The sequence below is a fragment of the Elephas maximus genome, chromosome 26 (assembly GCF_024166365.1).
Source record: "Elephas maximus indicus isolate mEleMax1 chromosome 26, mEleMax1 primary haplotype, whole genome shotgun sequence".
NCBI classification, from domain to species: Eukaryota; Metazoa; Chordata; class Mammalia; order Proboscidea; family Elephantidae; genus Elephas; species Elephas maximus.
Genome location: NC_064844.1, coordinates 46,196,287 through 46,221,416, shown reverse-complemented (window position 1 = coordinate 46,221,416; position 25,130 = coordinate 46,196,287). Strand labels below are relative to the sequence as shown.

Here is a 25,130-nt window from a genome sequence, read left to right as displayed (position 1 = left end):
CAATTTCCTTTTCTCTTGTTTTATGTACATTTGTAAGACGTTAACTTTACAACTGTCTTTAGGTAGCAAACTACAGAATTGTGACTGAATTTTAGGTGTTATTAATATAGGCAGCAATGGAAACAGTAACTGTTGAGACTGTATTTCCCTATTTGTGAGAGGGTGAGACTTTTAACTGTATGAAGAGTGCTGCATCTTATTAGTGAAAACACAGTGGTTTAGTGGAAGCTGAAATGTTTGGAAAAAAAAATAAAAATAAAAAGCACATACCCAGGTAATGAGTAGTCAAAGAGGCGGACTGTGCCAGTTGTTAATATAGTCCAGGAAACTTACTGCAAGCTCCCTATAAAATAATCCAGTCTAACAAACTGGTTCTGATAAAACCAGGTCCATGTGGGTTGTGTGGAGGAGACGGAGTCTGTCGTTTACATGACAATGCTATCAATCTGATTGTGGAACAGTCTGTATTGCCCTACTTTGTGAACTAGCTCAAAGCTCAAAACTTTGAAGGGCCAATTTTCTTGAAGGGCAGGGACACTCCCTAGGCTATTTTGAGAAAAATCTGATAGAAATTTCAGGGGTTTTGTGTCCAGGTTAAGGACTGGTAGCCTCCACAATTTGAGTTTGCCTTTCAAAGAACCATTAGGAACTGAACAATTTACATCAAAATTGCAGTCCTAATGATTTTGGTTTGTTCCTTAAACAGAATGAGGCAGCTTTATATTTAGAGGATTGTGGTAATACAAGTGGAATTTGGTGTTTAGATTTACCATAATAAAGATTAATTGAATAAAAGAACAATTCTAAATAAATAACAAACATCAGAAACATAACAATTAGCTTTTGAAGCTGACTTTTATAAATCTTTTATTGCTTTAACAGGAGAATGGATGCCGGAGTGTTTGTTTTTTTGTAAACTTCTCTATCCCAACATACCTTAGTACTAATTTGAGTCACTACTTTTATTCTTTATTGTCACATTTTCCAAGTTTTGGCGCCCAAACTTGGCAAACATCATGGAGGTCTGTACAAACATACATATACATATATACACACATTTAAAGCCTTAGCTTCCTCATTAAACCTTGTGCTCAGGCTCCTGTTAAAAAGAGGTAAAATGGCAAGAAGATAAAAATCAGGGAAACCATGAATAAATCCCAATTGGTAACTTCCTTGTTAGGCAGACATTTTAAAGGAAAAATGCATCACCTTGCTAAAACTTCCACCAAGCTACAGCTTCAGATATTTAAAAGAAAAATAAATAAATAAACCAAAAGCCCCTCACACACCTCAATGGTTTAATGACAAGTTAGCTGAGGAGTGACATTTTGTTTTTGTTATTGTAGGTAATTGTTTATTAAGGAAGTTAATATTTCAGTGATTAAAATTTCAGATCTTAATTAAAAACTAACTTCAAGCTCAGTCATCATTACAGTCAGAAGCAGAATTCTTCAAGTATTTGTCTTTAAACCACTACACAAATCCGTCACAGTAAAATTCAGGCTTTTAGTTTAAAAAACATTTACTGTTTGGTAACTGAAGAGTAGATACCATTAGTATACTCTAGGTCGTTTGATTTTATTTTTCTCTGTAGGAGCTTTCCTCTTCTGTGATAATCCAGGCCCAAGTTCCTTATTATTCTGAAGAAATGAAACAGCTTCTGGAAGACAGTAACTTTCTATTTGAGGAGGGAATTCCTATAAAAGAAAAAACAAAACAAACTGTGCTATTCGTTTTTTTCATATTTCAAAACGTTAATGATCAGGTAATAGATTGTTTTACTCTACTTTTTGACCAGAAAAACTTGAAAAGGAAAACGCATCCTTATTCCTAGGTTCTTGCAAAAAAAAAAAAACACTTGTCTTTCAAGGTGTGCTACTCAGCACTTGTCTCATCTAGTGGACAGACCCTGTGAAACAAGGTGTCATTTTTTTATCAGAAAAATGAGTGTACAGCTCAGCTGAGTGGGCTCGCACAGATCTTAATAATGGTTTTGCCTGTAAAATATGGAATACCACCACTATCTCACATAATGGTTAATAGCTATCATTTAAGTGTTAAATATTATGCTTAGTGCTTTACGTATTATTTTGTATTTAATCTTTATAATAAACGAGGCTTTTTTTTTATGGGACGTAGTGTTTTTTTTTTTTTTTTTTAATTTTTTAATGGGACATAGTGTTTTAATTTCCATTTTACAGATAAAATAGAACAGGTTAAATAACATGACCAATTCTCCATAACTGCAGGTGGCAAAGCCAAAATCCACACTCTTCTCTACTTGACTCCAAAATCCTTGCATTTCTCTCTTACAACTATATTCCAGTATAAAAGAAAAGGATCTTTTTTTCCCTTATTGTAAGTACAATAAAACTTAATTTTCTAGCAATATAAGACTGGATAACCTGAAAATGAACCACCACAGAATACAGTGTAAACACCTTTCTACCCAACGCTTTCACAGATCGTGGTGTTGTTGTTAGGTGCCATTGAGTTGGTTCCAACTCATTAAAAAAAAACAAACCCACTGCTGTCGAGTTGATTCCGACTCATAGCGACTGACTCATAGCAACCCCATATATGACAGAACTCAACACTGCCCAGTCCTGTGCTATCCTTACAATCGTTGTTATGCTTGAGCGCATTGTTGCAGCCACTGTGTCAATCCACCTCGTTGGCGGTCTTCCTCTTCCGGCTGACCCTGTACTTTACCAAGCATGATGTCCTTGTCCAGGGACTGATCCCTCCTGACAACATGTCCGAAGTTTGTAAGACGCAGTCTCGCCATCCTTGCTTCTAAGGAGCATTCTGGTTGCACTTCTTCCAAGACAGATTTGTTTGTTCTTTTGGCAGTCCGTGGTATATTCAATATTCTTCTCCAACACCACAATTCAAAGGCATCAGTTCTTCTTCCGTCTTCCTTATTCACTATCCAGCTTTCACATGCATAGATAACAACTATAAATCCTAACCATATATTAAAATTAACTACCACTAAACCAAAAAACACTAGAGCATTAAAAAAAAAAAAAAAAACAGACAAATACTACGGGGCGGGGGGGTTGACATCTGGAAGAAGGGAATGGTATGGGGTGAATTCCTTTTCTTTTTCTATGGCTTTTAATTTGAGAACAGGCCCCAGTCTGTGTCGTGAAGGCCAGCTAAAGCTCTAATAGGAACCCTGTGGTCTCAAAGACTTGACAAACCACAGGACAGGGTCTGAGGGAACCAAAGCCCCTGGAAGATGAGGTGGGAAATCCCAGAAAGGAAAAAAGTGGAGGAATCCTGAACTTTGCATATGAATTTTGTCCTAATCTTTGCTTGATCCTTAAATCATGCATATGCAGAGGAGACTCAAGGCTAAAAGAACTAAATGAGATTTGAATTGCCACTCACTGGGGCAGGTCACCCAAGTAAACTGCCTGCCAAACAAAGACACTAAAACAGTACTCTTCAGAAGAACATAACAAAAAAGTACAGTTTCTATAATTTATCATTTATAATGTCCAGAATACAATTCAAAATCATTCCACATATTAAGAAGAACATGGCCCATGCTCAAAAGAGATAACCAGAATCACCCCAAATAAAATACAACACTTAAGTATAAACTTGACAAAATATATTAGGATTTTTATGCTGAAAATTACAAAATATTTATGAAAGATCAAGGTTTACCATCATCGTCAAAGAAGATCTAAATAAATAGACATGCCGTGTTCACGGACTGGAGGACTCAACGTAGTAAAGATGTCAATTCACCCAAACTAATCTATACTTTAATGCAATTCCAATCAAAAATCTTGTAAATAGGTCTTACACTAACTTCAAAACTCATATTCAGCTACAGAAATCATGATAGTGTAGGAGAGAAGATCAACAAATAGATTAATGCACAGAAAAGATCCCAGAAATAAGACTCAAAACAGTTATGGTCATTTTTCGTTTTTGACCAAGGTGTCAAAAACCTTTGGAGCAAAGAGAAGTCTGTTCAACAAACAGTGCTGGTAACAGCTGGATATCCACATGGGAGAGAAACAAACAGCCACTGCCTCACAGCATACAGAAAAAGGAACTTAAGATGGATCACAGACCTAAACAAAAAAACAAACTACAAAGCTTTTAGAAAAATACAGAAACAAAGGTTTCCCTGGACAGCATATAAAATCAATAACTATAAAAAAAAAAATTGATAAACTAGATTTCATAAAAAATTTTAAACTTTTGCTCATCAAAAGATGGTTGAGAGACTGAGAGAAAATATTCCAAAAAATTATCTGATAAACGACTACTGGTACCCAAGACATATAAAGAAATCTTACAAATAATAAAAAGACAAAAAAATTATTTTTTAAGTGGACAGAGTCATTATTTAAGGGATACTGAGTTTATGTTAACAGTAATGAAAAAATGACTGGAAACGGACAGCAGTGATGGAGGCACAATACAGTGAATGTAATTAATGCCACTGAACTGTACATGGAAAAATGGCTGAAATACCAAGTGTTTTGTAACATATATTTTTTTACCACAGTAAAATTTTTTAAAAAATGGGCAAAAGATCTGAATAGACTTCATAGAATAAGTTATATGAATGGCCAACAAGCACTATGAAAAAATGCTCAACATCACAGTCATCACAGAAATGCAAATTGGAAACCACAATGAGATCCCATTATACACCCCAAATTCAAATCAAACCTAAATTCTTATCACTATCAACACCAAATGTTGATGAGGCTATGGAGTAAGTGGAACTCTCTCTTATACACTGTAGATATAGGGTTGTAAAATAGTACCATACCTTTGGAAAAAGGCCCGGAAGGTAGTTTTTGTTTCTTTTTTTGTCAGTTTCTTAAAAAACTAAACATACACCTATTTTAAAACCTAGCAATTTTGCTCTTAGATATTTACCAAGGAGAAATGAAAACCTATGCCTACAAAAAGACCTGTATAAAAATATTCATAGCAGCTTTATTCATAATAGCCAAAATAGGCAACAGCCTGGGTCCATCAATAGGAGAATAGATAAAAGAACTCTGATATATTCATAGGAAGGAATATTACTCAAAAATAAAAAGGAACGAACTGCTGACACATGCTACTACTGGATGAATCTCAAAAACATCATGCGAGTGAAAGCCTTACATAAAACATTACATACTGTATAATCCATTTACCTAAAGCTCTAGAAAAGGCAAAGAATTTACAGTGGGAAAAATAATCAGAACAATGCTTATCTCTGTGGAGGCGGGGTAGGGATTTACTGAGAAGGGACACAAGGAAACTTCCAGAGGCGATGGTCATATTCTGTGTTTCAACAGGGTTTGGGTTGCACATAGGGCGTATGCATCTGTCGGGACTGAATGAATGGTACCCTTAAGATCTATGCCTTCTACTGGATATGAACTTACTTCCCAAGAAAGAACAGTAAATAAATACTGGATTCTACCTAATGGTATGCATGCTTACATATACTGGTATCTGCAACTCACTTTGAAATGGATGGACTGGCAGGAGGATGGAAAGATGGATAGATACGTGATAAAAACAAGTATATTAAAATATTAATTGCCATGCTATGAGGTATGTACATTATCCACTGTAAAATTCATTCAACTTTTATTTATTCATAATAAAATGTTGAAAAAAAGGAACAGGGAGATTTTAAAAAGAAGCAACTTACAAATTTTTAAAATGAAAAATATAGTGAATGAAATTTAGAATTCAAGCTCATCGTAGAGAATTTGGGACATGCATAAAAATATTTTAAGCAAGTAAAGGACATAATCTTGTCAGAAGAAACTACTACTGATATTCTGGCATATCTCCTTCCTTCAGTCTTTTTTAAAGCATTTTTTAAAATAAAGTTAAGATCACACTATATGAAACCAAGGTATGTTTTGTTAGTTTTCCCAGCTGACAGGGAACACGGGAAAGCAGCTTCACGGAGCTCCCAGCAGGAGACAGAGCACCCGGTAACCAGTGATACATGCTTTCCCACCCCTGATCCTCTTCTTGCTGCTCCACCTCCAAGCTTCCTGGTGGCTGCAGTGACTCAGGAAGTGCAGTGTCCATGCCACCTGGATTCACCCCACCACATTGCATATCGGCAGACAGGGAGTACAGGAGAGCAGCTTCACGACGTTCCCAGCAGGAGAGAGAGCATCCGGTAATGAGCGATATACGCTTTCCTAACTCGTACCCTTCTTCCCCTCTGCCTTCAGCCTCCTCTGCTTCCCACCAGCTGTAGTCTCTTGGCCAGGCGGCAAATGCTTCCACCCCAGGCCACATGGACTCACCCTGTCCACACTGGCCAGGTCCCTAAGCTGGCGTAGCTTCTGTCTGTCTCTTCTGTGCCTCCCGCCACCTCCCCCTCCTTTCTTTCCAACACCTGGCTCCGTGTGCCATCTTTGTTTCTTATTGAAAGGTCATGAAGCCCTGCCTGACGGGGGATCCACTCTCCCGGCCTGTGACACTGCGCTGGTGGGATCCCTGAGGCTTTTTTTTTTTTTTTTTTGCTTGTTTTGCATTGTTCTGTTTGTTTCTTTCCCTTTTCGCACTTGGGAGCTCCTTATAGCCGGGCTGCACTGCACTAAGAGCCACTCCCCCAATCTCCAAAGCTGCGAAGGTGGGATCCCCGAGGGCATTTCTTTTCTTTTTTCCTTCTCTTTTTTTCCCTTTCTGTCTTTCTTGATTTCTCAGTTCTCCTCTGTCTAGACTTACCTTCTTTTCCAGTCTCCTGAATATCTGGCTCTTAACCAAAGGATCAGCAGTTTGAATCCACCAGGCACTCCTTGGAAACTCTATGGGGCAGCTCTACTCTATCCTATACGGTAGCTATGAGTTCGGAGTTGACTCAACGGCAACGGGTTTTCAATGGGAATATCTGGTGCTGTGTGACATCTACACCCATCTAGCTAGGCTATACTGTGCAACCTGGTAGACTTCCTCAGTCTTCACGTCCATGCTGGTGGGACCCCTGAGGGGCTTTTCTTTTCCAAATTTTTATCTAGTTTTTTTTTTTTTTCCTTTCCTGCTTTGTCTTTTTTTTTTTTTTTTTTTTTTTGCTTCTCTGCATTTTTCGGGTGCTCATCTCTCCACTCTGATGGCAAGCTCCCTTTGCACTTTTTTTTTGGGTATGTTTTTTCCTTTGTTTTTGACTCCTGTTTCTCTCTTCTCTTTCCCATACCCATGTTAGCTCCATACATCACAACCTCCCCCCCTTTCCCACCTTCCTGTACTGTGCGCTGAAAATCACACCTCTGAGCAACACAGGCATGGCCTACTGGAACCTGCCCAGCACTGATCCCTGGCCCACCCTGTCGGCCCTAGTACATGCACAAACAACCCATCCAAGCCCCTCCCCTTCACTTGGACCTGCCCTGCTGCACCATAGCTGAGTGACTGGCTCCACCCACTGGACAAGGAGGTGAAAAGTATCATGACTACAGACGAGTAAACAACAAAGAACACACAGCCTGCCTGCTCAGACATAACCAAATAAAACAAAAACCAGGATGAAACAAACAAATCTACAATCAAGAAATGAAGAAAATAACTACTAAATATCCAGAAGACAGCAGACAATATCAAAACATAAAAAAAAAAGGATAGGATGGTTCCAGTAGGTGTCCAAAATAAAATACCAGATGACTTTCCAGTAGAAGAAATGGCACTAGAACTATCTGATAAGGAATTCAAATCTCTAATATTCACAGCTATCCAAGAGTTGAAACAGAAAGCAGACAAAAATGAGGAAAAGATAGACAAATTTATGGAAAAGGCAGACAAATTCATGGAAAATACAGACAAAAAAGGGAAGAATTCAGAAGATAATACAGAACAAAATGCCAAAATAAATTCACAACTAGAAATCATACAAAAAAAATTAGAAGTCCAAAAGATAAACAGCAAGATTTCAGAAATGGACTGTGTCACAAAAGGGCTCAGGAGCAGGTCTGAAATGATGGAACACAGGATCAGTGAAACTGAAGAAAAACACTTAGATACAACTCTGAGGAAAAATCAGAAAAAAGAATGAAGAGAAACAAGGAAACCCTCAGTATTATGTGGGACACAATCAAAAGCAAAAATACGTGAGTGATCAGCATTCCAGAACAGGGGAAAAAAAACAGAAAACACAGGGAGGATCACTAAGGACCTGCTGACAGAAAACTTCCCTAGTATCATGGATGATGAAAAGCTGACCATCCAAGAAGCTCAAGGAACCCCATATAGGATAGACCCCAAAAGAAAAACACCAAGGCATATCATAATCACACTCGCTAAAACCAAAGACAAAGAAAAAATCCTGAAAGCAGCTCAAGAAAAACAAAAAGTCACATACAGAGGACAAACAATAAGACTAAGCTCTGATTATTCGGCAGAAACCAAACAGGAAGAAGGCAATGGGATGATATATATACAACCTTGAAAGAAAGAACATTGCCAACCATGAAAAATATATCCTGCAAAACTTTTGTTCAAATATGATGGTAAATTAGGACATTTCCAGATAAACAGAAATTAAGGGAATATGTAAAAAAAACAAACCAAATCTATAAGAATTATTAAAGGGAGTCTTTCAGTCTGAGAACAAACATCATCAGACCACAGCCTGAATCTAGGACGCAAGATTGTACCAGCCAGATACCAACCTAGGAAATGAACTCTCAGGGACTATCCAAAACCAAAAGAATCACAAAAGGGAACCAGGAGGTTAATCTGTAAATAACAATGTCAGAACAATAAAAGAGGGAATAAACGGTGTAGGTATAGAACCTTCTAATGGAGAGGAAGGCAAGAAGACACCAAGTAATGACAGACTGGTTCAAACTTAGGAAGATAAGGGTAAATTTCAAGGTAACTAAAAAGAAAGTTAACAAACCTACTCATCAAAATAAAGAAGAAAAACATGAAGTCTCAATAAAAACAAAATCTACCAAAACAAATGAAAAATCCACTAACAAAAGCAGCTTAGCACATAAGAGTAAGAAGAACAATAAGAACATTAGCACCACAAAAAAAAAAGCACCACAACATGACAGCAATAAACTCACACCTATCAATAATTACAGTGAATGTAAAGGGCCTAAATGCACCCATAAAGAGACACAGAGTGACAGAATGGATAAAAAAACAGGATCCATCAATATGCTGTCTACAAGGGGAACACCTTAGAAACAAAGATGCAAATTTATTAAAAATCAAAGGATGGAAAAAAATATATCAAGCAAATAACTACCAAAAAAAGAGCAGGAGTGACAATACTAACCTCAGATAAAACAGACTTTAAAACAAAATTCACCATAAATGACAAAGAAGGGCACTATATAATGATTAACGGGACAATCCATCATGAAGACTCAACCATAATAAACACCTATGCACCCAACAACAGGACTTCAAAATACATTAAAAAAAAAAAACTCTAACAGCACTGAAAAGAGAAATTGACAGTTCCACAGTAATAGCAGAATACTTTAACACACCACTCTCGGTAAAGGACAGGGCATCTAGAAACTGCACAAAGATACAGAAGAGCTAAAGAGCACAATCAGCCAACGTGACCTCGTAGACATATATAGAACATTCCACCCAACAGCTGCAAAATACACATTCTTTTCCAATGCACATGGAACATTCTCCAGAATAGACCACGTCTTAGGCCACAGACCAACAACACTCAACAAAATCCAAAACACTGAGATAATGCAAAGTTATCTTCTCTGACCACAATGCTATCAAAGTAGAAATTAACAATAGGAAGAGTAAAGAAAAAAAATCAATTACATGGAAACTGAGTAAGACCCTGCTTAAAAACCACTGAGTAACAGAAGAAATCAAAGATGGAATAAAAAAACCTCCTAGAATCAAATGAGAATGAAAACACATGATACCAAAACCTTTGGGACACACCAAAGGCAGTCCTCAGAAATCAATTTATAGCAATAGATGCACACATCAAAAAAGAAAAAAGGGACAAAATCAAAACATTAGGTACACAACTTGAACAAATAGAGAACAGGAAAAGAAGTCCACAGTCACCAGAAGGAAATAATAAAGATGAGAGCAGAAATAAATGAAACAGAAAATAGAAAAAGAATAGGAAGAATCAACAAAATCAAAAGTTGGTTCTTTGAAAGGATCAACAGAACACTGGTCAAAGTAACAAAAGAAAAACAGGAGAGCATGCGAATAACCCAAATAAGAAATGAATGGGGACATTACAACAGACCCAACTGAAATAAAAAGGATCATAAAAGAGTACTATGAAAAACCGTACTCTAACAAATTTGAAAACCTAGATGAAATGGACAAATTTCTAGAAACTCTACTTACCCAAGCTAACACAAATGATGTTGAAAATCTGAACACACCCGTAACGAGAGAAGAGACTGAAAAGGTAATGAAAAAACGCCCAGCAAAAAAAGCCTTGGCCCAGATTGGACTATTCTATGGGATAGACAATGATACTGGTGAAGAATAAGCTTCTTGGATCAAGCAGACATATGAGACTACGTTGGCATCTCCTGTCTGAAGGGGAGATGAGAGGGTAGAGAGGGTCAGAAGCTGGCCGAATGGACTTGAAAAGCAATAGAGGAGGGAGGGAGTGTGCTGTCTCATTAGGGGAAGAGCAATTAGGAATATATAGCAAGGTGTTTACAAGTTTTTGTATGAGAGTCCAACTTGATTTATAAACTTTCACTTAAAGCACAAGAAAAAAAAAAAGCCCTGGCCCAGATAGCTTTACTGGAGAATTCTACCAAAAATTCAGAGAAGAGCTTATACCAGTACTACTCAAACTATTTCAGAACACAGAAAAGGAGGCGATACTTCTGAATTCATTCTATAAAGCCAGCATAACCCTGATTATCAAAACCAGGCAAAGACACCACAAAAAAAGAAAATTACAGACCAATATCTCTCGTGAATGTAGACACAAAAATTCTCAACAAAATTTTAGCCAATAAAATTCAGCAGCTATCAAAAAAATAATACACTATGACCAAGTACGATTCATACCAGGTAGGCAAGGATGGTTCAACATTAGAAAATCAATCAACGTAATCCACCACATAAATAAAAGAATCACATGATAATCTCAATTGATGCAGAAAATGCATTCAACAAAGTACAACACCCATTCCTGATTTTAAAAACTCTCAATAAAACAGGTATAGAAGGAAAATTTCTCAACATAATAAAGGCCATATATGCAAAACCAACAGCCAACATCACTGTTAATGGAGAGAGGCTGAAAACATTCCCCTTGAGAACAGGAACAAGACAAGGATGCCCTTCATCACCACTCCTATTTAACATTGTGTTGGCAGTCCTAGCTAGAGCAATAAGGCAGGGAACAGAAATAAAGGGCATCCAAATTGGTAATGAAGAGGTTAAAACTCTCCCTATTTGCCAATGATACGATACTATACATAGAAAACCCAAAAGACTCCATGAGAAAACCACTGGAACTATTAGAAAGATTCAGCAGAGTTGCGGGATACAAGATAAACATACAAAAATCAGTTGGATTCCTACGCACCGATAAAAGAGAATGATGAAAAGGAAATCAGGAAAACAATACCATTTATAATAGCCCCTAAACAAATACTTGGGAATAAATCTAACCAGGGATGTAAAGACCTATACAAAGAAAACTACAAAACACTACTGCAAGAACTCAAAAGGGATCTACATAAATGGAAAAACATACCATGCGCATGGACAGGTAGACTCAACACTGAAAATGACAATTCTACCCAAAACGATTTATAAATACAACGCAATCCTGATCCAAATACCAACAACAATCTTTAAAGAAATGGAAAAACTTAACTTTATATGGAAAGAGAAAAGGCTCTGGATAAGTAAAGCACTACTGAAGAAGAAGAAAGTAGGAGGACTCGCATTACCTGACCTCAGAACCAACTATAAAGCTACAGTAGTTAAAACAGCCTGGTACTGATACAACAACAGATACGTTGACCAATGGAACAGAATTGAAAACTCAGATGTAAATCCATCCACCTAGGGTCACCTGATCTTCCACAAAGGCCCCAGGTTCCTCAAATGCGGAAAAGACAGTCTTAACAAATAATGCTGGCAAAACTGGAATTCTATATGCAAAAAAAATGAAACAGGACCCATACCTCACACCATATACAAAAACTAACTCAAAGTGGATCAAAGACCTAAACATTTAGCCAAAAATCATGAAGTTCAGAGAAAAAAAATACGATCAACCCTAGAGGCCCTAATACATGGCATTAATAGGATACAAACCACAACCAACAAAACACAAGCGCCAGAGGATAAGCTAGATAATTGGGATCTTCTAAAAATTAAACACTTATGCTCATCAAAAGACTTCACCAAAAGGGTAAAAAGAGAACCTATAGACTGGGAAAAAATAAATCAGACAAAGGTCTAATCTCTAAAATCTACAAGAAAATCCAAGACCTCTAAACAAAAAGACAAATAATGCAATTAAAAAATGGGCAAAGGAAATGAACAGACACTTCACCAAAGAAGACATTCAAGCGGCCAACAGACACACGAAGAAATGCTCCCGGTCTCTAGCCATTAGAGAAATGCAAATCAAAACCACAATGAGATACCATCTCATTCCAGCATTACTGGCATGAATCAATAAAACGGAAATTAACCAAATGTTGGAGAGGCTGTGGGGAGATCGGAACTCTTATGCACTGCTGGTGGGGATGCAAAATGATACAACCATTTTGGAAAACGATACGGTGCTTCCTTAGAAAGCGAGAAATAGAAATACCACATGATCCAGCAACCCCACTCCTTGGAATATATCCTAGAGAAATAAGAGTCATCACACAGAGAGACATATGCACACCCGTGTCCACTGCGGCATTGTTCACAATAGCAAAAAGATGGAAACAACCTAGATGTCCATCAACAGATGAATGGATAAACAAACTCTGGTACATACAGACAATGGAGTATTACAAAATGATAACGAACAATGATGAATCTGTGAAGCATCTCATAACATGGAGGAATCTGGAGGGCATTATGCTGAGTGAAATAAGTCAATCACGAAAGGACAAATATCGTATGAGACCACTACTGTTAATAATCATGAAAAGGTTTACATACAAAAAGAAAGTCTTTGATGGTTACGAAGGAGGACGGCGTGGGGATGGAAAAACACTTAATAGATAAGCGGAAACTTTGGTGAAGGGTAAGATAGTGCACAATACTGGGGAAACCAGCACAACCTGTACCAGGCGAGGTCATGGTAGCTCCATAGACACATCCAAACTCCCTGAGGGAGTGAATTACTCGGCTGAGGGCTGTGGGGACCATGGTCTCAGGGAATATCTAGCTCAACTGGCATAACATAGTTTATAAAGAATACGTTCTACATTCTGCTTTGGTGAGTAGCATATGGGGTCTTAAAAGCCTGTAAGGGGCCATCTAGGATACTCCACTGGTCTCACCCCTTTGGGAGCAAGGAAGAATGAAGAAAACTAAAGATACACAGGAAAGATTAGTCCAACGGACTAATGGACCACATCTACCACGGCCTCCACCAGACTGAATCCAGCACAATGAGGTGGTGCCTGGCTACCACCACTGACTGCTCTGACAGGGATCACAATAGAAGGTCCCGAACAGGGGTGGAGAAAAATGTAGAACAAAATTCTAACTCAAAAAGAAAGACCAGACTTGCTGGCCTGACAGAAACCCTGAGAGTATGGCACCTGACACCCTTCCAGCTCAGTAATGAGGTCACTCCTGAGGTTCACCCTTCAGCCAGAGATCGAACAGGCCCATGGAACAAAACAAGACTAAAGGGGCACACCAGCCCTGGGGCAGGGACTGAAAGGCAGAAGGGAACAGGAAACCTGGTAATAGGGAACCCAAGGTGAGAAGGGAGAGTGTTGACATGTCATGGGGCTGTTAACCATTGTCACAGAAAAATGTGTGTACTAACCGTTTAGTGAGAAACTAGTTTGTTCTGAAAACCTTCATCTGAAGTACAATTAAAAAAAAAATTAAATGGGAGTGCATGGACAAACACTTAGCCCCGCAAAGTATAGGCAATTAATAGCTACCCACTGGTTCTTGTCTAGGTGGGTAGCTATATACCTGCTATGACCAGAATTCTTGGACAGGATATGGCAGAGTTTTCTACACAAGCCCCCCAACTCCTGCTGCCCTCTTCCCTTTTGGAAAAATTCTTAAAAGGTCACTTCTCAACAAATCAAGGTTTCTTACAAATTATTTAAATGCAAAAGAAGAGTTAATACTTGGTTACTAATTTCTAATCAGTATGCCCACTGCTTTACAACAGAGGTGTCATGTTTATGTTTTAGTCATTCTTTCCATTAAACTCTGGGTCCTCAAGCAGGCTGAGATTTGGCTTCCCCTCATTTCTATACTATTCTGTTTGAAATCCTTTATATATAGTAAGACATTTCTGCTCATGTATCATGCTTTGCTGATCCCTGATGGCATTTCAGAAATGGGAGAGAGTTTTCTTTGGCCATTCACGTCACATGACACAGGCCAATTCTGAACATGAGAGTAACGAGCAAATGCTTGATTCACCACAGCTTCTAACACATCTACTCACTGCGCGCCACCCAAAAGGTCGAGAAAACTAAAGACAGACCGCTGGGTAAAACAAATGTTTCTCCTTGTACTTCTGGAATCAATTTCTGCTTTCTTTATATTCCAACACTGTAAAGGGTACTACTATCAAGGCTTTTGGAGCACTGGTTGTATAGTGGTCAAGGGCTTGGCTGCTAACCAGAAGGCCAGCAGTTCAAATCCACCAGCTGCTCCTTGGAAACCCCGTGCGGCAGTTCTACTCTGTCCTGTAGGGTCACTATGAGTTTGAATTGACTCGATGGCAACTAGGCTTTTAGAGATACCTAGACTTGTATACCCCTCTCATATTTTAACTTCCAGTGAACAAATATATGCTCATTATTTTAAAAAACAGAATCAAACTGGAAGGGGGTTCAGTAAAAGAATAACAGGAGACTAACATTCTATTAATAACAAGCCAAGGGCTCTGATGTGCAGTTACTTCTCCAAGTACAACAGCCCAGCAGTTAATAAGAGGTGGGCAAGGACAGAATCCCACAAACCTGCATGAGATAGTCAGCGATGTATTCTGTCCTCAAGCAGTACACGTTCTGTGCAGCAGCTTCTGCTATGTTAACTCCTGAGTCATCTGGCTTTTGTTTATTAAAGTCAGAAAAGAGATGTGTGGCTTCTTTAAAGAAAGGTACAGAATGACCGGGTAACACCTAAAGAGAAAAGCAGCAGCATCACAATCTATCAATGTCCCAAGTAAGTTCAACTTGTATAATATGTATTTACGGATGACCATCTCACAAAATACAGAAAATCAGGAACTTAGTATAAGCAGACTTAGTTAGAAAATAATTCATGTAAAAAATTCAGTCAATAAATTCAGTACAAACCTTTGCTCCTCCCGACTGAAGAAGACGCTTGAATCCTGCTTCTCGGGATGGATCAACATGTAAAATAACCTTCCATCCGCTAAATGCCCCCTACAAATTAAAAAAAGTGTTGAAATCATTTGGAAAACAAATGACAAAATAATGCAGACAATGTATTATTTTATCTGTAGATTCAGTTTTATGACAATGAATAATCTTATAACCTTTACACTGTGCTGCCTCTGGCCAGAGCATGCTAAAACACACAGCCACAGCATCTGGCACATGGCCGGCCATTCGTAATTGCTTTTGGAATGAAGGAAAACAACTTAATGATAGGTAACACGAAAACAAAGCAGCCTGATCTATGTTTAGTCTTTCCTAGTATTCTTCCTCCTTATAATTAATTGAAAGTAGAACCTAAAGCACAGCTTCTTGGATTAGGTGAAGCCTCCGTTATATTTCTCTTGAAAACTTTTGCATATTATTATTTCCTTTATGCAGGAAATAACAACAGAAGCCAGTGGAATTACTCTAAAAGAAAGGGAATCAAAGCAAAGACTTGGAGATATTAGAGAACTCAGAATACAACACGAATGAAATATTATTTAACTCAGGGACTGTTAACCTTTTTGTTTGCCATGAACCCCTTTGGCAGTCTGGTAAAATCTACACACCCCTTCTCTGAATAACTAAAAAAACAACAACAACAAACTATTGAAAGGTAATTCACATGTCCTATGAGTAATGTTTTTTTAATGTACAAAATAAAATACAACGGACTACAAAGGAATGCACTTTATCGAAAGTTATTGAGATATACATAAAAAAATTATGATATAATAGATGTGTTTCTAAATTAAGGCATTAAATCACAAGATCTACTGGTAGGTCTAATAACTATTATGATTTTAAAATTAGTGATGAACACACACAGTATTTTAAGATACCTACGACTATAAACCCGTTGCCATCAAGTCCATTCCAACTCATAGGGACCCCATAGGGTTTCTAAGGCTGTAATCTTTATGGAAGCAGACTGCACATCATCCTTCTCCCATACGGCGGCTGATGAGTTCAAGGCACCAACCTTTCAGTTCGCAGCCAAGTGCTTAACCACTGTGCCACCAGGGCTCCTTTAAAACTATAATGTGATATGAAAATGTCTAATTTCTGGTGGCAAATTCACAGGTTTTGCTAATAGTGCTACAATTTGTTGCCTAGACTTATAATTAATGAACTGCTAAATTTCAATTATTAAAAAATATATATATAGGTTAGTAAAAATGAAGATGTGCTTCTCCTTCCACAATCCAAAGTTTATAGACCTCCTGAATTTGATCCACAAACTCCTCTAGGAAAGTCTGTGGACTCCAGGTTAAGAACCTCTGAAGCTAGATGCTAAGAAGATTCTTTGTAAGAAATATAGTATGGGTCACATTTTACACACATAAGTTACTTTTAAAAGAGCCACTGGTATGATATATATCTTACTGTCAATCACGATTCGAACAACTAAGAATTACCATTAAGCTCAATTAAGAATATCCAAACTAAGCATAACCATCAAGGTATAAAAAACAAGTAGAATTATTCTTATTTGGTCAAGCTTAATCTCTTAACCTGCAATGGTTGTGATTCTGAATATCATTTATACTACCTACACATTACACACACTACACGTTAATACCTCAGCAATGCCTGTTTCTTGTCTTTGCTGGATTTTTTTCCTCCATCTCATTGCTGCAAGTGCTAGTCTCCGTTGCTGTACATTGATTCCAGTCAAAGCATCAAGAATGGAACTACTTCCCCATTCATAGTCTTCTTCCTGGAGAATCAGTTCAACAACGTCTGAGTTCCTACAATATGGGGAGCCGCTGTGCTATACCAAGCCCAAGGTCTCTCTGCTCAAGGAGCCCACAATCTAGTAAAGTTAAAAGCCATCTACATTGTCAACCGTTACAGAGAGTACTAAACATGAGTATGGAGGAAATGCAGATTAATTTGGCTACATATGACAGACTTTTAAGTAGAACTCAGGAAAAAAACTGTATACTTTTCTAAGAAACCTATTGATAACTATACCTTGGCAATTGAGAATATTTAGAATATTGGGGTTTACCTACTGTATGACCCACTTCACAGAAGGATACAGTCTCAGAGGTGGTATGTACTAATGGCTTGATGACCTATTTACAAGAGATCCCTAGGGAACTCTAATTGAAAAGTTCAAAAACTACATGATGGATACTACTCTGATGGTCAGTTAGGAACTGGATACCTCAAATACTTAGTTTAATATTGAATGGGCTGACAGTAAAGATAAAATCCTGCTAGGAGATAATCTGAAAATGGCTAATGTTAACAGAGAACATTACTTCAATTAAGAAACTAAATAATTTTTTTAAATGAATAAAAATGGTAACTAGGAATCTGGTTTTGAGATCTCTACAATTTTCCACTTTGTTAACGACGGCCTTCTAATAACTGGTATAATCTAGTAATTGGTTAGATTTGGTAGTTTCAAGTACTTGGACAACCAGTGTGTGTGCTAGACTCTATTAATAGAGACAGCCACTTCTATTCCACAGAAAACGACCCTTCCCGTCATGTGGATACACACCAGCACGAAGCGCCCGGCAGTCCTGCACGCTTCCAGGTAGGAGCGATGAAGCACCCACTTCCCAGCTGCCACCGAGGCCAAATACTTCTCATTTCGAAGTGGATGTCCCACAACAATGTGTGTACAGCTGGGGTCAAAGCACTGCTTCTCTAACACTAATCCACCTTAAGGAGAGAAAACTCGGTTGTACTTTACTGACTCTTAGCTTTTTTTGTAGGAAAAATGTAGCTTCAAACATGCCTTGAAATCATTTATAAATCAATGTTTTGAAGTATCTAAACCAAAAACCTAAATTAACCATTATTTTAATTCACATTTAAAATAATAAATGTTTATTATGAAAATTTTGAATACAAAAGTAGGTAAAATGGTACAATGAACCGTTATGCACCGATCACCTAGAGTTTAAAATGATCAAGGTTTTGCCAACCTATGTTAAAGCAAGTTCCAGATACCATGTCACTTCACACCTACGTAGTTCAGCAGGCATCTCTAAAATACATGGGAAAGTTCTTCTATAGCCGCAACGCCATTACCAGATATAATCAAGAAAAATGCTTTGCTATCTAAAGACTAAATCCTTGTTCAAATTTCTGTTTGCCTACAGTTGGTTTGTTCTAGTCAATATACAAGAAGAATCTGTCAGCGGAAATAAGGGCAGTAGACTAGGAGAGAAGCTTGAGAGGAAAGCACGCATACTCTAGGCAATCTTAAGAAGATAGAGCAGCAGGAGGAAAAAGCAATAGCTGGAACCTCTTCTCAGATATATATGTTATGAAGTCTGGCTTTGAGGAGAGATGAAAGCATAAGTAAATATGAGCTTACATAAAGCATGGCTGTTGATTTTTAGTTTAGAGGTCAACTTTCCAGTGGTTATGCAGTTGTATCACGGACTTTCTAAGACTATAACAAAACATTCAAACTCTACTCATGATTTACAGACAACTCTAATAATAATGATAATAATAATAGTAATAGCGGCAATACTTATTAAGCACTTATGTACGCACTCTGGATTATTAACTCACTTAACCCTCACAACCCTATGAAGGTAGGTTACTATAATCATTTGTAGGTTACTCCAGGATGACAGTGACAAAAACACAGTAAGGTAAAATTCCATACGGATATAATATCCATATAATATTCACATCTACATAACAAATGTATCCTGTAGCTCAGACAACATAATACACTGACTTACTTATGCACATCTGCTGGCCACAGTTGCTTCATTTATGAAATGAAGGGTTGGACGCAGTACCTATCATAATGTCTCTCTGCATTCAAAGAGACTCTCTACAGTCACAGACACCCAATTCCAGCACAATCTATACTCATCTGCCTCTGCGTCCCAACCTCTTCTAGATCAACCGCCTGCTAGCTGCTCCTAGTCTGCCCAGTTTGCAGAGACAGAACAACGTACAGGAAACAAACACCTGAAGTGTTGCATGTTGATGAGCTCTGAGTAAAGCTTAGCAATTCTGCTCTACGAACTCATCTAATTCCCTGGGCAAATGGGAAAAAAAGGGCTCCACACGAGTAGTTTCTAAGAAGAGACAGCTTCTCAAGTGTCCAACTGTATTTGACAAAAACCTTTAAATAATGTATATCACTGTTCTCCTTTACAAGGATATTAATAGCCGTTAATCTTTTCTTGATGATTCAGGGCCACTATTACAAGCAACTATTATTTCTTACTGTTTTCTCTCTTGATGTCCAGCTATCAAATTGAGTTCTTTTACTATAATTTTGCTAACTCCATAGACTACTCTGCCCAATACAGTAGCCACTAGCCACACGTGGCTATCAAACACCTACAAATGGCCAGTCCAAATTGAGATGCGCTGTAAGTATAAAATATATACATAATCTCAAAGACTCAGTGTGAAGTAAAATGAAAAAATCTCACTGATAATTTTTTTATATTGATTACTGTTAAATAATATTTTGGATATACTGGGTTAAATAAAATATATGTTTAAAATTAATTTCACCCGTTCCTTACAGTTTTTCATATGTGGCTATTAGAAAATTTACAATTACATAGGGGGCTCATGTCATATTTCCATTGGACAGTGCTGCCGCAGAACATCTGGCTACCCTTCCAGTAAGCTGGTTACCCTTCCAGTAGGCTGCTTCCAGAATGACGTCAGAGGGAAAGCCTGACGATGAGCGGAGTAAGAGTACTGCTACATAATAAGGACACAGGCGAACAGTAAAGAACAAACGGTATGACTCTAGTCCTAGAATCTATCTAGCAGGGTTGACTGCCAGGATCCTCCTCTCTGGATAAGATGTTACTGTACCTTCAAGTTCATTAACATGCAATTTTATTTATATTATAAGCTTGTAGTTTTACGGATTTTGTCCAAAGTTTTATCAATGAGCAAATGCTCAAAGCAGCACAGGAGATTCTAAAAACCTTAATTATTGCTTTCAATTTAACTCTTTAGTCCCATGATCCAGTGACTACATAAAATTCCAGCTCTAATCCTAACTCAGTGGATGGCCTTAGCCAAGTCACCTATCTCCTTTATCTCAAGCTCTATATCAAATAAGGTTACCATGTAGGGCTCTTTGAGATTTAAGTAAAATACCGGTACCTAGTTTTTCAATGAGATGACAATAATCAATACGTTCTCGAGGATTCAGAGATGACAACTGAAATATGTACTGTTTTTTTAAGTCTTCATGAGTCTCCTCTACTGTTATAACCTGGAATGGAAAGGTTTTATTTTAGAAAAAATTAAGATTAAAAAAGTTACCAGGTTCTTTTACAGTGACATTTTACTAAGTCTTCTGAGGTATCAAATACAGAAATAATACAATGCCAAGAAATGCCATTTTCAACATCTGATGAATCCTTGATAACTGGTATCAACAAATTTCGAATGCAACATAACAGCAATATCCAAAGTCCTATCACCAAACTAATGCTGAACATACCTTTTCCCTAGGGTGTGGAGCCACAGGTGGGTTGGCGAGGGGGAAGGCAATACTGGGGGCTTGCGGTGTAGGGATCAGGTGGCTGTCTTTTATTGGAGTTCCCAGTTCTTCAGAGATCAGGTGGTGTTTTGGGGCTTCAGTCACACAGAGGTTTCCAGTATCACAGACAGCTGAGGGCAATAAAATGCTACAGTGTGATATTATCCAAATACGACTAAGAACAAATCCTGGAAAATATTCTTATTTGTCTTACCCAAGATGAAATTAAACACAAACTCTGGAATGTAAAAAGTACATGCAAAAGAAGTAGCTAATAAATGCTATGAGCTATTATCTGTGGGCTTCTCACAAACCCTTTTCAAAATACCAAGCTTTAAATACCCAAACCTAGAAAATAAAAGCTCCTCTACACTTTAAGAAAATCAGAAGTAGGGAGAAATCTACAGAACAGGGAAATCATATAATGTGAAAAATAAGTGAAAGGGGAAAAAGATGATCAAAGATGAGAGAGAGGGTGCATTTTGTTTTTAAAGTAATGCTCAAATGAAAAAAGAAAGAGGAGGATTCAGAAAGAAACTCATATAAATCCAAGGAACAAACGTGGGTACGTGCTGAACTGACCTTAGAAGACATGTAAAAATAAGATGATTGGGAGAAAAGCCAAGCATTAACTGCAAAGGATAAGAATGAAAGAAAGAACAATGGAGAGAATCATGTCTGGAAAAAAATGGTTAATCCGAAATTTCCAAATTTTAAATTTCCAAATATATTTTTCCATTTAACTTCAGTACCTCAATTTATAAATTATTTTTCTGACTCTTGAAAGTTTAAACCCAAAGCAGAAGTACCCAGTGAGTTTTTGTTTGCATGTACAATTCAGAGAACCACGATTTGCTTATTATTTGTTCACTTTTAAGAGGTCAACAGATGTCTTTCTTATTACCCTGTTCAGCAATCCGTGAATCATGTAGAGGCTCCTGGAAAGGGGAATCCTCCAGTTTTGTTATGTCCACCTGAAGCTCAGAGTACTGTGTGGGACAAATGGGCCACTGCAAATTGCTGGCGAGCCTTGCTCTCTCCTCCCTGGCAGTAGGGTCATCCCAAATGATCTGTTCGTTTTGCGAGGGCTCTGTGTTGATATCAGGTACTGTCTGACGAGACTGCCTAAGGAATAAAAACAACAATTTTAAGTAATCAGATAACCTGTTTACCCACTGTGTCGATTCCAACTTGTGGTGACTCCATGTGTTTCAGGGTAGAATTGCGCTCCACGGGGTTTTCAATGGCTGATTTACTGGACGTAAATCGCCAGGCTTTTCTTCCACAGCGCTGCTGGGTGGATTCAAATTTTCAACTTTTCAGTTAGTAGCTGAAAGCAAACCATTTGCACCACCCAGGGGTCTTAAATAATTAGATAGCCACAACAAAATCCACACTCAAGAGAGTCCATAATTTAGACTGTAAAATTTATGGTTCGCCTTTATATGCTCGGGAAACCCTGGCGGCGTAATGGTTAAGTGCTACGGCTGCCAACCAAAGGGTTGGCAGTTCGAATCCACCAGGCGCTCCTTGGAAACTCTATGGGGCAGTTCTACTCTGTCCTATAGGGTCGCTATGAGTTGGAATCGACTCGACGGCACTGGGTTTTTTTTTTGTTTATATGCTCACCGTCATCATCTGATGGTACCTCGAAGAGCTCATTTTCCTCAAAAAAGAAAGGAAGGTACCCTTTTAGTCTCAGAGTGTATTTATCTACTCTAACAGCATAGGATTTAAGCTCTCTATAACGAGATCTATACCCATAAACATTTATAATGAGAAATTCAACAAAAAGCCACTTTGACTCAGTATTCAGATAAAAAACCGGCTTCACGAAGTACAGTTAGCATAAGATAAATACAAAACTCAGTTAGTTAAAGTCAAGATACAGGTCCCACAATGCTCATCATTAGAGATTTTTCCTGTCAGGAAAAAGATGAACTTTTGCTCCTGCACTTCAGTCACGTCACTCTAATTTCCGGGATTACCTTTCTGAGAAGAAATCCATAAAGAATACAAAATGTTTGCAAAGTTCCTAAAAGAAGTATCTGTTTAAGTTACACACACACACACAAATATTTACTATTTAATACTAATGCTATAGAACAAAGAGAGCTGTACACTGAATCCATCTCACATGAGGCAAACTATATTAAAATCATTTCTTAGGGGAGGTCATAAAAAGCATAATGTATATTGTTTGGACTAAAGGGGGAAGTAACGTCATCTTTTCACTGGTTTTGATATCCTGAAACTTCTCCTTTGCTGTTTATTTAAAAAAAAGGAAGGAAAATGAAGACTAACTTATGAAACTGGGTTCACAGTACCCTAAATAAGGCGCTCTCTTTCTCTCCAATCACCTAGTCCCATCGGTGACACAGACACGTACCTGAGTGCCTCTAGGACCCTGCTTCGTCCACTGCGGACAGAGCGAGTGCTGTCGGGGGTTGAAGAAGCACTGTTACAGCCACTTCTCGAAAGGGAAGTCCTCTGCCCTGGTGGTTTCACTATAGACGTTGCAGACATTATCTCCTGCAGCTGCTTTTGGAAGTTCTGTCTCATCTCCAAAGTCTGTGTCAGAGCTTGAAATAAACACAAATACGCCAAATCAAGGTGAGGTTTCTTTTATTATACCTTATCCACATTAACTATTTTGTCTAGATCTGGCTGAAAACGTATTACGGGGTATAATAATGTACCAAGCACCAAGACTAGGAATACTACAGAACACAGAGGCAGCCATTATCATGAAAGGAATAGTGACGTCCCTCTTCTAGAGCTCCCTGCCTTATTCTGTCCCCTCTCATGATATACCTGTGCCTGACTTTTTCCCATAGTCCTTGAAAACACGGACCATAACCTATTTATCTGAGTTTTACACTGAAGTAGGTATTAAATAAATACATCTGGAATAAACAGAGTATGACTAATCAGATAGGTAAGTCATAGGGAAAGGTATGGTAGGGCAGAATGACTAAGGAAAATAGAAGTACCAATCCATTAAAAATAAGATACCTACATATATGTAGGAGCCCCGGTGGTGCAGTGGTTAAGAGCTCAGATGCTAACCAAAAAGGTCGGCAGTTCAAATCTACCAGCTGTCCCTCGGAAACCTTATGGGGGCAGTTCTACTCTGTCCTATATGGTCTCTGTGAGTTGGAATCAGCTCGACGGTAATGGATTTGGTATATGTACGTAAGGGTATTTGCTGCAGCACTATTTATCACAGCAAAAACAACCTAAATGCCTATCAAAAGGCACAGGCTAAATAAACTAGGGCTACCCAAACAATAAATACTATACAGTTGCCCATATCATATCCCCACCATCACCCTCAAAAAGACTAGCTTCTTACATATTGATATTAAACAATCTCCAACTTGAACTGTTAAACAAAAAGATCAAGATATAGAATAGCATACATAAAACCAGTAAACCAGTTGCCACTGAGTCAATTCAGACTCATGGCAACCCCACGTGTGTGAGAGTAGAACTGTGCTCCCTAGGGTTTTCAATGGCTGTTTTTTTTAAAGTAGACCACCAAAGCTTTCTTCCAAGGTGCCTCTGGGTGCATTTGAAATTTTAACCTTTCAGTTAGCAGCTGAGACGTTACCGTTGGTACTACCCAGGGACTCTATCAAGATACAAGGTAAGGAACAGCATATACAGTGTCCACCATTTATGTATTTAAAAAAGAAGTGAGGAGCTTAGGACCTTAGTCTTGTGAGACAACTCAGTCAATTGGCATAAAATAGTTCACAAAGTTTATGTTCTGCATCCTAATCTGGTGAGCAGTGTCTGGGGTCTTAAAAACTTGCGAACAGCCATTTAAGATACAACTATTGGTCTCTTCTCATCCCAAGCAAAACAGAAAGAAGGAAACCAAAGACTTAGAGAAGAAACTAGTCTACAAGACTAACAGTCTACACAAACCATGGCCTCATCTACCCTGAGACCAAAAGAGCAGGATGGTACCCAGCTACTAACGACCGTTCTGCTCAGGACTGCAAAACAGATGGATCCTGATAGAATGGGTGAAAAATGTGCAACAGAACATAAAT

The 25,130-nt window shown here is 38.1% G+C and overlaps 1 protein-coding gene across 5 annotated transcripts in view; it reads right to left on the bottom strand.

Annotated features, from left to right (window-relative positions):
• Positions 1 to 941: 941 nt before the first annotated feature.
• Positions 942 to 25,130, bottom strand: part of TOPBP1 (DNA topoisomerase II binding protein 1) — an 82,575-nt gene continuing 58,386 nt past the window's right edge. For all 5 annotated transcript variants that reach the window (XM_049870579.1, XM_049870582.1, XM_049870580.1 and 2 more), the window contains 9 exons: positions 23,459 to 23,651; positions 21,974 to 22,194; positions 21,031 to 21,200; positions 20,688 to 20,799; positions 18,082 to 18,245; positions 17,149 to 17,286; positions 15,480 to 15,569; positions 15,141 to 15,302; positions 942 to 1,697 (listed from right to left, as the gene is read on the bottom strand). In XM_049870579.1, the coding sequence (XP_049726536.1) occupies positions 1,554 to 1,697; positions 15,141 to 15,302; positions 15,480 to 15,569; positions 17,149 to 17,286; positions 18,082 to 18,245; positions 20,688 to 20,799; positions 21,031 to 21,200; positions 21,974 to 22,194; positions 23,459 to 23,651 (1,394 nt within the window). In that variant the 3' untranslated portion in view covers positions 942 to 1,553. The remainder of the gene's footprint in view (positions 1,698 to 15,140; positions 15,303 to 15,479; positions 15,570 to 17,148; positions 17,287 to 18,081; positions 18,246 to 20,687; positions 20,800 to 21,030; positions 21,201 to 21,973; positions 22,195 to 23,458; positions 23,652 to 25,130) is intronic.